Source organism: Mesoplodon densirostris, chromosome 5 (assembly GCF_025265405.1).
Source record: "Mesoplodon densirostris isolate mMesDen1 chromosome 5, mMesDen1 primary haplotype, whole genome shotgun sequence".
NCBI classification, from domain to species: domain Eukaryota; kingdom Metazoa; phylum Chordata; class Mammalia; order Artiodactyla; family Ziphiidae; genus Mesoplodon; species Mesoplodon densirostris.
Window position 1 is genome coordinate 95,223,163 of NC_082665.1, and position 12,902 is coordinate 95,236,064.

A 12,902-nucleotide genomic window follows, 5' to 3' on the forward strand; every position below is an offset into this window, starting at 1 on the left:
CCAGAATCTGTCTGGAACCCATGTCGCTCTTGAAAATATTTTCCTAGACTGGAAGGCAACTTCCCACAACGTATGTTCGCCTACCTGCTGCTTTCTTTTCACTGTTGAGAGTCTGGTATTCCCTTGTCTGTCTTTCAGGATTTCAAATAGTGTAACCACTTAACCAGCTAAATGGCTAGAAAGATGTTTGTCTTTGCATTTTTAGCATCAGGATGATTGATATCTGAAGGTATTTCTGACATATTTGTCTTTGGGGATTAACTGCATTGTCTTTATATTTTGCGAATTTATTCCTTGTGATTTTATACATTTTTAATATTTGTATTTAACACCGCTAACTGTGGATCATAATCACTAAATGGAGATTGTTAGGTAGTTAATCTAACTTTCGTATGCAATTATTGATGCCTCTTTTTTTCCCCAGGATAAGTAATATTTTAAAAATGAAGATGATAGATTTATTTTTCTGATTAGAAAAGCAATTCAGCAAGCATTCGTAAACTGTCTCTCCTTTACCTTCATTTGTTCTCATCAGCATTAGTAGGCATTGTCTAGATATCCAGTTTGTCCCTATTATTGAGCCGCTTTTTTTCTTTTTCATCCAAAAGTACTGTTTATTTCTGTTCATTTAGTTCTTATGTTGAGGGTTTGCTATTGATTTTAAGCCTCTTACCTTAAAAATGGGCATGACCAGAAGTCGTGTATTTTCCACACCCTTAGTTTATTATATATAATTTTTGAAGAGAGTAGCTAAGTCAGCTCCTTGGCAAATCTGAGAAAGCGTATTATGTTATGCTGGGCATATCTGTAAGTGAACCCTGTGGATGAGAACTAGACAGAAGCGTTACAGAGAAATAATGCTGATGTCATTTCATTGGAATGCAGGGGCTGCTGTCACAGCCATAAATACATTCTATAGCTAGCAGCTAAGTGTCTAGCTCTGTTTCTTTTCTAAGAAGGAAAACAGTGAAACAAGCCAAAGAAGTAAGTTGTGTTTATAAAGTGGGATATTTTAATTAGTTTAGGCCTTACAGTTATACAGACAGTGTGAACTTGCAGTTCTTTTTGGAGCAAACATGAAAACCATTATTTGTGGAAAGTTTAAATTTCACGTGACACATATTCTGTCTACGTGCGTGGGGTTTTTGTGGGTTTTTTTGTCCTTTTTCAAAAAAATGGATTTGCTTCGCTAGTGTATTTTTATTTTAACCTTCCCTGTGCTAAAAATGCTCTATTTTCTTGGGTGGAGATGTGCGTTTAGGAGGGAAGAAGGGTATAAGTTGCTGAACTGAATCTCTCCTTCCTTTTTGTTTTTGGCATGTCCAAATAGGGTAGTTTTCACCTCAATTGGGGCATGTTTAAACAAGAGGCTTCCATCTTAATCCCTTTTCAAGAAATTCCCTACCCCCAATGTGTCTACATCTACAAAATAAAATGCTCCCTGCCCCGCTCTGTTTGGAAAGCTGTCCTGAGAGCGCCCTGTAATCCTTTTTTGCTGATCAGAGTCTTCACCACGGGGGAAAGACCTTCAGATATTTAAGGAGGTGGTTATGTAAAAGGTCGGTTGTCATGTCTGCCCACTTCAGCCATGGTCACAAACAAAATTGAAGCAGGTGGAAACGTGGTTTTAATTTGATTGCTTACCTCATGGCAGCTTCAATGTGGGAAGAAAGAAAGCTGGCTTATAAGATTTGCCTCTGGATAAATTTACTGGCTGCAAAACCAGCGGGAGGAAGGCAGCCCTGATAGTGAAGAAAGAGCACCTTGCCCTACAGCCTTGCATTTCTTCCTCTTCTGGACAATCTCTTGTTCAGTTGGCACGCACCAAACTCTTGGGGGTCAGGGGAGGACAAAAACAAATAAGGCGTAGTTTCTTTTTAAACTTGATATAAAAGGTATCCTAACGGCAGACCACCAGAACTGTTCTTTCTTGTTTTGTTAATTTTCGTGAGGGGATTAGTTAGCTTTCTAATTTTTTTCTCCTTTGCACACACTCATGGTGTGTCTGTGAGAGGGGGACAGAGACTGAGAAGAAGAAAGCACGTGAGCAGGCAGAAGCCTGACCCAACTGCGAAATGTACTCTGTAGAGCTGGTCTCTGTTTTATGGAAAGGGTAATAATTCATAGACTACTCCGAGGCACAGTTAAATCTGGCTTAGGGAGAGGTAGGCCAAGGTCTGAGTTAACTCAGCGATTTAGGTAGTAGAACTGTGAATTTTGGCATTTTCATACCAGAAAGTTAGCTTTCACACGAGAGTTTATTTTGTATGTGGTAAGTAACTGTCACTTTAGCTCAGTTAAACAAATTTTATTTTCGCTCTTGTTTGTGCAAATTGTGTGCCTGGCATTTATTTGCTTTTTTTCTCTTAGTCTGCGGTAGCACACATGGAAAAGCGTTAAATAAATGTGGTGTGAATGCATTTTCCTCTTCTTTTCCGTATTCACAATTCAGAACCTTGAAAGAAGGAAGGAATCCAGTCTGGCTCTGATACCACATTTCTCTTGGTATAATAGGGTAGTGGCTGTCCTGTCACTGCCTTTCCTCCTCAGGCCCTGCCCTCTTTATTTTTGATCTTCGCAGAATCCTTTGTTTATCTGGCTCCATTCATGGCCTACTTTTTCTTGTTCTTCCCTTCCTCACATGCCTTGTCCCCAGATCCAAATGCCTTTGCTCTATTCATTTGACGGCTTTTTCAGAGTTTAAGAAAGAAACCCAAGAACACAAACCGTCTCCTGGGACTTAGGGGGTCTCTGCTGCCACCTCCTTTCTCCCGTCCGCCTCAGGGCAAACACCCCGCCAGTCCCAGCCCTCTGGCCCTCCCTCTCGCTCTCCCTCATGACTCCTAGTTCGTCATGATGCAGCCAGAGGCTCTGCTTGCTTTGGGACATGTACGAGACTTGTGGTCCTGGGGAAACCTCCTCGTTTGTCCCTCAGCCTCATTCCTCGGTCGACAAAGACACCTTGCAGATGCTGTGCTCCGAACTGGACACGAAACTGTGATGTGCAGAATAGACTGCAGCCCTGCCTCCTGCTGTAAAATGGAGCAGAGAATGTCCATTTTGCCAAGGAGGCTGTAAAAATCAGCCAGGTGATGGTGCCTGACCAGCACATATCTAGGCGCTCAGAAAATAGCAGCTTTCGTTATTACAGTGAGACAGACAGGGCAAGTCCTGACCTCTGTTTGGAAGTTGTTTAGTTGGGTTTTTTTTGTTTTTTGTTTTAATTTTATTTATCTTTATTTATTGATTTTTGGCCGCGTTGGGTCTTCGTTGCTGCGCGCAGGCTTTCTCTAGTTGTGGCGAGCGGGGGCTTCTCATTGCGGTGGCTCTTCTTGTTGTGGAGCTTGGGCTCTAGGCATGCGGGCTTCAGTAGTTGTGGCACATGGGCTCAGTAGTTGTGGCTCGTGGGCTCTAGAGCTCAGGCTCAGTAATTGTGGCGCACGGGCTTAGTTGCTCTGCGGCATCTTCCTGGACCAGGGATCGAGCCCGTGTCCCCTGCATTGGCAGGCGGATTCTTAACCACTCTGCCACCAGGGAAGCCCTGTTTAGTTGTTTTTCATCTCAGACAGAGCCTTTCACTTGTATGTCTGGCTCTTATCTGAAACCCATTTTTTTCAAAACTGAAAACTGCTTAAAACTAAGCAGACTCCCTCCCCCCCACACCCCTTCTAATTCAACCTCCTTTCCCATTTTTCATTTTTCTGTCAAAAGCATAACCATTTCTTCTATCATCCTCGTGTGTTTGAAAGCTGGCTGTGGGGAGGAGGTCTTCAATTTTTTTTTTTTTAACTCGCCTTTCTTTCATGTCGTATGTCTAGTAATAGTCCGAAGGATTCTTCCTTTGGAGAGCTCTTCAATTCTTCTCTTCTTTCTTTGTTGGATAGGCGATCATCTCTATTCTAGTCTAAACTTTTATTACCTCAAGGATAGGGTCTGGCTTCTTGTCCTTCTAAGACACTTTAAATGTCAGTCATGGCAGAAGGCAATAAAGACCCCCTTCAGCTAGCAGTTTGAATGTATCTAGTGTTTGAATGTATCTCTGTGAGTGTTTGAAACCATAGGGTGCTTCAAACTCTGGAATAACCAGTGATTCAGGAAGTATTGTTTTTAACAAGTGAACCAGTTCATTTATTGCAACTGTGCTTATGTGTTTTTTACTGACAACTAACTTCTGAGATACACAGTATTTACAGTTGACTTAGTAGGAGTTCCCAGAAAATGTGAGGGTATGTTTTGACTTACGAGTATAGTCCGTTATCTGTATCTTAACACGAATACATGATTATAAATGAGCTTGGGACATTAAGTCTTTTGAATGTGAGTTTTCTTTTAGTTGCAGTTTTTAAAAATATGATATTGCCACCAGCCCCTTTCTTTTTCTCACCAAAATAAAAGTAAACATGTTCTACTAAGCAGAATGCAGTGGGAAAGAACGAAGAACTGATCCTTTTGAAGTTCAGGGTGGAGCCAACTAGAAGTTCTTGTTATTTTTTACGTACGCTTGGTTGATTGACTGAGTCAACAAGTAGGTATCGAGCTGTGAGTCTGCGGGAACTGTGCGAGGCGCTCTGGGCTGAGTGGTGAGCACGTCCTGAAGCAAGGCCAGGAGCTGCAGCCTGCCCTGTGGCCTCTTTTTTGTGTCCCTCACCCACTAAGCTGGGGCTTACACTTTTAAGTGGCTAGAGAAACAAAGAAGACTGTGTGACAGAGGCCTCTACATGACCCACAAATTTAAAAAATTTACTATCTGGTTACTGACAGAAAATGTATCTGCTCTGGACCTCTAGTGTCTCTGCCTTCCTGAAGCTTATATTTTAGTAGGAAAGAAAAGTAATAAATGAGTGAACAGTTAGACAGGAGAATTAATGTCCAATTCTGATGACTGCTGGGAAGGAGCTAAGTAGGGTACGACAATGACGGGAGGGAGGCCGGGACAAGGGGGTGAGGGCTGAGGGAGGATTCTTGGAAATTAGACCTGAACATTGTGAATGAACGGCCTGTGAAGAGCTGGGCTTACTAACCTGCTCTCACCCCTAGTCCACTTCCCCCTTCATCTCCAGATGCCTGCTTGCCCACAGAACTCAGCTGGGTGTTGGTTCCTAGGAAGCTTCTAGAGCGGTCTCTCTTAGAGGGCCTTTACCACAGTGCCTGTCACTTTGTAATCTCCTGTTTGCTTCCATTCCTTCCCCCACCCTCACCCCCCAAGACTTGAAATATCTTGAGGTCAAGGACATGTCTTGGTAATCATAATATCTCTAGTTATATAGCTCATAAGCTGGTTGAACAGTTAAATAAATCTGTAGGGCTTCCCTGGTGGCACAGTGGTTCAGAGTCCGCCTGCCGATGCAGGGGACACGGGTTCGTGCCCCGGTCCGGGAGGACCCCACATGCCGCAGAGCGGCTGGGCCTGCGTGTCCGGAGCCTGTGCTCCGCAATGGGAGAGGCCACAACAGTGACAGGCCTGCGTACCGCCCCCCCGCAACACACACATAAATAAATAAAATAAATAAATAAGTAAATAAAAATAAATCTGTAGACTCAAAATTCGATTCCATCAAGCAGGTCGTGAAAGTCAAATGTTTCTTTTAGCAAAACAGATTAAATTTATCCTATTTTTACACATCCTTCCCACCGCATGCTCCCTGCTCCAAGTACTTTTCCTGTTTCATCTCAAAAACAATTCTTGCTGCACCCCAAAACTTGCCCATCTCCCCATCTTATTAAAAAACACCATCACTCTTTCAGTTGATTAAGCCCCAAACGAGGAATTAGCCTTGATTCTTCTCATTCCCTCATCCTTGCCCATCATACCCAACCCTTCAGCACCTATACCTCCAAAACCAGACCTGTTTTTAGCATCTTTACTACCACGCCCAGCCCAGGCCAGCTAGCTCCATCCTTCTCCTGGACCAGTGTAGCAATGTGCTGACTGGTCTTTCTGCTGCTCTTAGCTTCCATGTATCCATTATTCATGCAGACACCAAACAGATCTTTTCAGACTCAATAGTATGTCAGTCCCTCCACTTGGCACTCTAGTGGTTGCTCATCAAACTTAGAATAAAACTTGAATTAAAAAATCTGAACTCACAGCCCTTCGTGAACCGGCCTCTGTCTTCAACCTCATCTCTTCATTGCTCTCAGCTTCTCGTTGCACTGGTCTCCCCTGTCTCCTCCTCAGGGTACTCTGTTCCCTGTTGCCTGTTGAATTATTAGGTAGAATTTAGCGTTCATCTGGTCAGCGTTGTGACTGTGTAAACCAATAATAGTGAAGTTAACACAACCACAGTGAAATCCCTACCCCAAAGACATCCCCATTCCTGATTTTCATTATCATGTTTGTGGTACCAAAAGTTCATGGTTAACAGGCAACTGACTTCATGATAACCCTTGTTAAAGGCTTGGGAAAGGAACTTGACAACCTTACTGACTTCTAATGGCATTAACTGTTTTTCTTTTTTCCTCTTTTTGCCACGCAGAGTATGAGTTGGAAGTAAAGAGGGTGCAAGACATTCTTTCGGGAATAGAGAAGCCACAGGTATGTCTTCTGGATTTCTCAGCGTAAATGGCGCTTTTAAAAGTATTTCAAACATGCTTTTCTTTTACCACACAGTAGGTAAGCAAAAGGGCCCCTTTCCATTGCGGATTCCTCATAAACTGTGAAATAGTGTTGTTATTAATGGAGCATGAAAATATAAAACAGCAGTCTTCTGTTCAGTCATCATCCACCAAAATGTCTTCTTCATTTAGATATTCGGGATGCAATTAGGAATTCATCCCAATTTCCAGGGGTACCCCTACCCCCACCCGCTAAGGCTACAGAACAGTTTTCTTTTGGTAATTTCCCTTTACCTGGGTAAATGTAATAATAATAATTTTTGAAAACCTCAGTAACTCTATTTTAACAGTATTTTTCCAGGTAAATTTCAAAAAGGTACCTAAATATTAGCTGAGTAAAATAAGTCCAAAACGTAATGGCAAGGAAAAAAGTTGGTGGGAGTAGTGATATTGTGAGGTTTTAAGTTTGATTTTGCCAGATGCTTTGAAATTCAAGTGAAAAATTCCAAATGTTGATTCAGCCTTTCATCTGAGTTTAGAGAGCCAAAGTTCTTTGGAGTGTTTTCTAGCTGAATTGGAAAACCTTGATTCTTCATGTGTTTCAAATACTGAGGCTTTTTAACAGAAGTGTCCAAACATGCCTCAGGGCACATAGTTGAGTTTGACTAAACCTAAAAACATGAGGTGTGCTGGACTACGGGTGCAGTAGGGCACTTGCAGAAGTGTAGGGTGTTGATGCTGGGTTGGGGAGTCCGCACTTGATCTGGTAAGGAGCGGGTTGCCATTGAGAGTTTATGAGCAAAGAAGTTATGTTTCTTATAATCAGGACTGTACTTTCAGGAGGATCAGACAGCCGGCAGGTGCATTGCAGTGAGAAGGGCATGGACCCAGGGAGACAAATGTCTGGCATCTGTTATTGTAGGGCTGGCGAGAGGCTGTGGGAATCAGAGTTAGGGCAGTGGCATCAGGTATGGCAAGGAGAGGATGGCTACTAGAGCCATTCTAGAGCGAAATCAATCAGGCATTACAGCCTACTGGCTATCAGGTGTCACGGGTTAACTGGTCTTTCAGGCTCAGATGACGCCTTTCAGGAGTTGCTTCCTCTGGGCAGGCTGCCCTGATTTCTGTCCCATCAACTGGGATACTCCTCATGGTATTTGGTACCACTGGTACTACATGTGGTACTACAGCTTCACTGTGCTCTGCATGTATTTAATACACTGTACTCCATTTACTTGTGTTTGTGTCTTTCCCGCTAATCTGTGAGTTCCTCTAGAATAGGTTCGTGTCTGTGTCCTCTTGGTATCTTCAGTGCCATTCTTAGACATGTGGAATTTGTTTTACTAGCAGGGTATCCAGGAAGACGAATAAGTGGGTGGTTGAGTGTGCCTGATAGATCAGTGCTGTGGAGAGAGGGCAACAAGATATATCTGGGGAGAGCACATGCATCGGAGTGACCATTGGAGTCGTAGGAGTGGATGATAGCTTTGGGGATGGGGTAGAGCATAGGGAGAGTTTAGAGAAGGCTTGAGGGCAGAATCATGAAACAGGCTTACATTTATAGTGCAGCAGCAAGAAGAACCCATGAGGGGCACACAGAAGTCATAGTCAGTGTGAGAAGGCAGAGCAACAGCTTAGTTGACTATCCTGGATGTAGTTAGACAACTTCATCGTCTGGTCTCTGTCCCGTGTACAGACACACGGTGTTTTCCTTGAGTTATATTGGTCATTTCTTTACTGCAGAAGTGATAAAGTCTGTTTCTGAGGATCATGTGGCTCTAGAAAGATAAAAGCAATATTTATATGTATTGGTCCTTTCCTCCTGATTCAGCATTTATTAAGTGCTTAGCTCTTTACGGGTTTTAGAGCAGGGTAGACAGGGTTTTGTGTAAATAGTCACGATGTTAGGTGTAATATAGTCAGATTGTCATCTGAGAGGTCAGAAAGTCCAAAATGAGTCTCACTTGGCTAAAATCAAGGTATCGGCTGGGCTATATTCCTTTCTGGAGGCTCTGGGGGCAAATCTGTTTTCTCGCCCTTTCCAGCTTCTAGAGGCTGCCTGCATTCCTTGGCCCACGACCCCTTCCACTCTCGTATCTCCTTCTCTGACTTTCCTGCCTCCCTCTTTTACTTACAAAGACCTGTTACTCATACTTGTTACTATATCAGGCCCACCCCGATAATCCAGGGTAGTCCCTGCTTCACAAGATCCTTCACTTAATCACATTTGCAGAGTCTCTTTTTACCTTGTAGGTTCCGGGGATTGGGATGCGGACATCTTGGGGGTTGGACATTACTCTGCCCACCATACCAACCCCTGGTCCCCACAAAAACCTCCTCTGCTGGATGACAGTCCACCCGTCCTTCCCAGCCCTGTTTGGTCTTCACACCATTATTCTCCCTTCTTTCCTCTCCTCCCCCCTCTGCCTGAATCTCTTACTCGTGGTTGTGCCTTATTTATCTTTGTGGTCCTAGTACCTAGCACTGCCCTTGGCACGCTGTGAACCCTTAACATGTATTTGGTAAATAAATGCGTGGCAGCCTGCAGTGGCTGTAGTGAGGTTCTGCCAGGTGAGACAGATACCTGACGGCTGGCCAGCATCGCACGAGGCTCAGCCAGCCTGGTGGGATGTGGGCGCGGCTGGGAGCCAGAGTGCAAGGCAGCAGCGTGCAGAGGAGGGTCCTGTGAGTTGGAGCCCAGCGTGGCCATTAACTGGCTCTGTGACCCTGAGCCACAGTTTCCTTACCTTTGAAAGGTCGGATAATAAATACCATGTGGGACTATCTGAAAAGTAAATTGTATGCTATTTATAGAGTCCTTGGAATGGAGTATTTTCCTAGAGTTTTTAGCATATCATTAGGCAAAAGGGAAACTCCCTGCTATACTCTGAAATGGGAAGGAGGGGCTGTTCACCTTCTAGGAAAAGAAACAGCTGCAGAAAGTTCGGCACACAGTTGTCTAAAGGATTGCTGTTGTAAATTTTTTTTTCTTTCAGCTGCATCTGGTAACACCTCCAAATAAAACACATATACTTTTCTTCAAGGTTTTACGGATGGTTTGTTTTAGGTGTTAGAAACATTACTGAGGACTTGTAGATCCCAGTCATCTTTCTAGGACTTTGGGCACCTGAATCAAGCAAGTCACTTACTCTTCAGAAACCCAGGTACTATAAATATCCAAATACTTAGCCATTAAATAAAACAGGGTACAAATATACAAGGTTTTTGTCCCGAGACTGTAACAATTAGGTGCCTTGGGGACTGTGCTCACACAGCCACTGCTGTACCAGAGAACTAAGCTGATATGATTCTAAGGGGTTTACGGATTAACCTCTGCTAGTACCAGCCAGCTCCAACCTCATGTGGTTTAATCTGCTCTGATAGTGGTGCTAGATGAAGTCTCCCACATACTGGGCTGTTTATTTTCAGGATGTAAATAAATGTAACTTGGAATTGTGGTTCTGCATTGTTTCTATCCGCTAATGTTCAGCTTGTAGAAACAATTGACTTGTTGGCTCCAGAAGTGAGTAAACTGACCTAAGAAGAACAACTGTCCCTGCAAGAAGCAATCCCTTGAATCATAAACAGCAGTAGATCTGGAAACAGATTTGAGGTTCTTAGCACTAAAGGAATTATAGTAACAGATGATTCTGAAATTCCTAGATCTGAGCATCCACTTCTTTGAATAATGTTCTCTTTGACCTTTTCCTTTTAAATTTTCCTTTATGTTATTATTTTTCTTGATGGTACTTTAGAAGTGAAGCCAATATTTCTATGGTAATATTTTCTTAACATACTCCCTAAATTGGATCAGCAGACCTCCCACATAGTTAAATCCAAAGACAGACCAAATTTAGAAGCTACTAACTTACATAGAAATATTTTTGAACACGAGAGTAACAATTTAGTAACTTTATGAGAGTAAATGGTGTTTTTGATCCAAATAATGATTATCATTTGCATATAAGATAGTCTGAAAATTAAGACAGTAAAATTTCACAGAATAGTATTAAAATACTGGGATGAACAGGAGAGAAAGGGGAAAGGAGAAAGAGAGCTAAGGATTACATACGAAATAGGTACAAGATAATGCAGTCATCATTTGCGAATATGTGTATGCATATATATATGCTTTTAACTAGCAGCTGTTCTCAAGTTCAAATCTATATTTAATCAATACATAGACAAAAATGACTTCTACTCAGTGTGTAATCATTTAGAAGTAGATGGTTTTATGAGTCCTTCAAAGATACTTCAAAGCAGTTTAAGTAATTTCTATGCAGACTTAACACTAGTGCTGAAACAAATGTCACGTTGGATCTTGTCCAATAACTTTGTAACTAAAAATCACCACTTTTATCACCATTACAAAGGAGATTGATTTCTGTTTATGGTAGAATCGTTAAGCATCAGCAAGTCAGTTAGTTTTATGGCTTCTAAACTTCCTTTTTTGGATCCCAGCCATGACAGTCACTGTGATGGTCAGGTTAGCCATGCCCCATTTCAGTTCAGTGGTCACCACTGGTGAGAAAGTTTCACCAGAGAGAGAGAGACCGAATGAATGAAGGTGAAGCTTGTGTACGAATACTGTCGCTCTGAAGTAGGCTTGAACCCAGCCTAGTTCCCAGAGTTCTGAATCTCTCATTAAAGTTATCACCTCCCTGGATGCTTGGCTTAAAGGTATCTACTGCTGAGGATTCCCCTTTACATGACACTCTCTTGAAAGGCACCGTGTAATTTCCTGGCATCAACCTTGGAGTGGAAGTGAGTTCCAAGTTCTAACAGAGACAAAGCACTCTTTCAGAATTCCAATGCCTGAAGAAAGGAAACCTGAGGCCCAGGAGTCAGTGAGAGGGAGGGAGGGAGGGGGGAGCACAGGAGGGAACGGGCCTCTCAACTCTGGTAGTAATCTAGGTGGCAGGCTGCTCAGATCCAGGAAAGAATTCCCAGAAGCCGCCGTCCTTTGAAAATGATGCTGAGTTCTCCAAGTGCACTTCTGATAGGCTGGCTGATGGGAAGGATGCACTTGCACAGAGCTCTGTGTTCAGATGACAGTTGGCCTTCCTAAGGCTTGCTCAGGGAACCTCGGGGAAAGGTGAGCGTTATTTTAGTTGATGCTTCAGGTGTTGTACATCACTGTTGAGTTAAGTAATAATTTAACCAAGTCCTAAAGGAAAGACAGTAAATTCTTTTTTTTTTTTGGTTTGATTTACGTATATCACAAAATGATTATCACAACAGGTGCAGCTAACATCCGTCATCTCATATAGATGCAATATAAAGAAAGAAAGAAAAAATTTTCTTGTGATAAGAACTCTTATTAAGAACTCTTAATAGCTGATGAAAAAAGTAGAGTTTAAAAGGATGTGAATTTATGGATACCTGTTCAGTATCTAAAGTGCTAGCATTTGACTGAGCTATTTTGAGATTTGGTGTTATTTCACACCACCATTCATAGAATCAGTGTTACTACACACTGTGCTCTTGGAATTGGGCCACGTATTACCTCAGTTGAATGTTCCTCTGTACCTAATCAGCATCTTTTTAAATTATAAACTGAACTCTTCATAGCAAAGTATCTTGTTTTAAGTTAAAAATCAAATATAATATCCAGTATCTCAAGATTACTCATTAATGGTGTGTGAAGGAATTCAGCAAATACAATGGTGTATGTGGTAGAAATGCTGCCTTAAAATCTAATCAGGGGAACAACACACAGATAACCAGGTAAAGCAGAGTATAATGAAATGAGTGTCAAATACAGGTGCCCGCGCAGTGTGGTTGGAGCACAAAGAAAACAGTTGCTGATCCTGAGCAGGGAGTCAGGCAGCACCGTACAGAAACTTTTCCTGAATTGGTCTCAAGCTGCCATGGGCCCCTCTGTGCTCAGTGTATCTGCCGTGAGGCAGGCCCTCACGCATCTATTCATCAGGCAGAGGTCATATGTTAATCACCTTTGTGTCCACAGCCCCTCACAAGTTAAGGTATGAGGATTAAACGAATAAGCAAAGGCAGCATTTGAACTGGGTCTAAAGGAAGTTTGTTAAGGGCAGGAAAGTGGGAAAGTCCAGAGCTAAGTCTCAGGGGCATGCGAGGGGACGGCATGCTGAAGGGGGGGTCACAGCCATCACAGGAGGAGTAGGCACAGAGTTGCTGCTAGTCTGGAGCCATAGCAAGAAGGGTCGAGTTCAATTCTGTAACAGCGTCTCTCCAGGTTTTTTTTAAAGATGTGTAATGCTGGTCTGCCATCCACTGTGTTACCTGTATCAGAAACTCAGACTGTCTTATTCCCTTTGATTTTTATTTTTCATTCAACATTTACTAGGCAGCCACTACTCACAGTTGAA

The 12,902-nt window shown here is 42.7% G+C and overlaps 1 protein-coding gene across 4 annotated transcripts in view; it reads left to right on the forward strand.

Annotated features, from left to right (window-relative positions):
• FNDC3B (fibronectin type III domain containing 3B) overlaps nt 1-12,902 on the forward strand; it is a 353,074-nt gene that overhangs the window by 241,340 nt on the left and 98,832 nt on the right. For all 4 annotated transcript variants that reach the window (XM_060099137.1, XM_060099141.1, XM_060099138.1 and 1 more), the window contains exon 7: nt 6,477-6,535. In XM_060099137.1, coding sequence (XP_059955120.1) covers nt 6,477-6,535 — 59 coding nt within the window. The remainder of the gene's footprint in view (nt 1-6,476; nt 6,536-12,902) is intronic.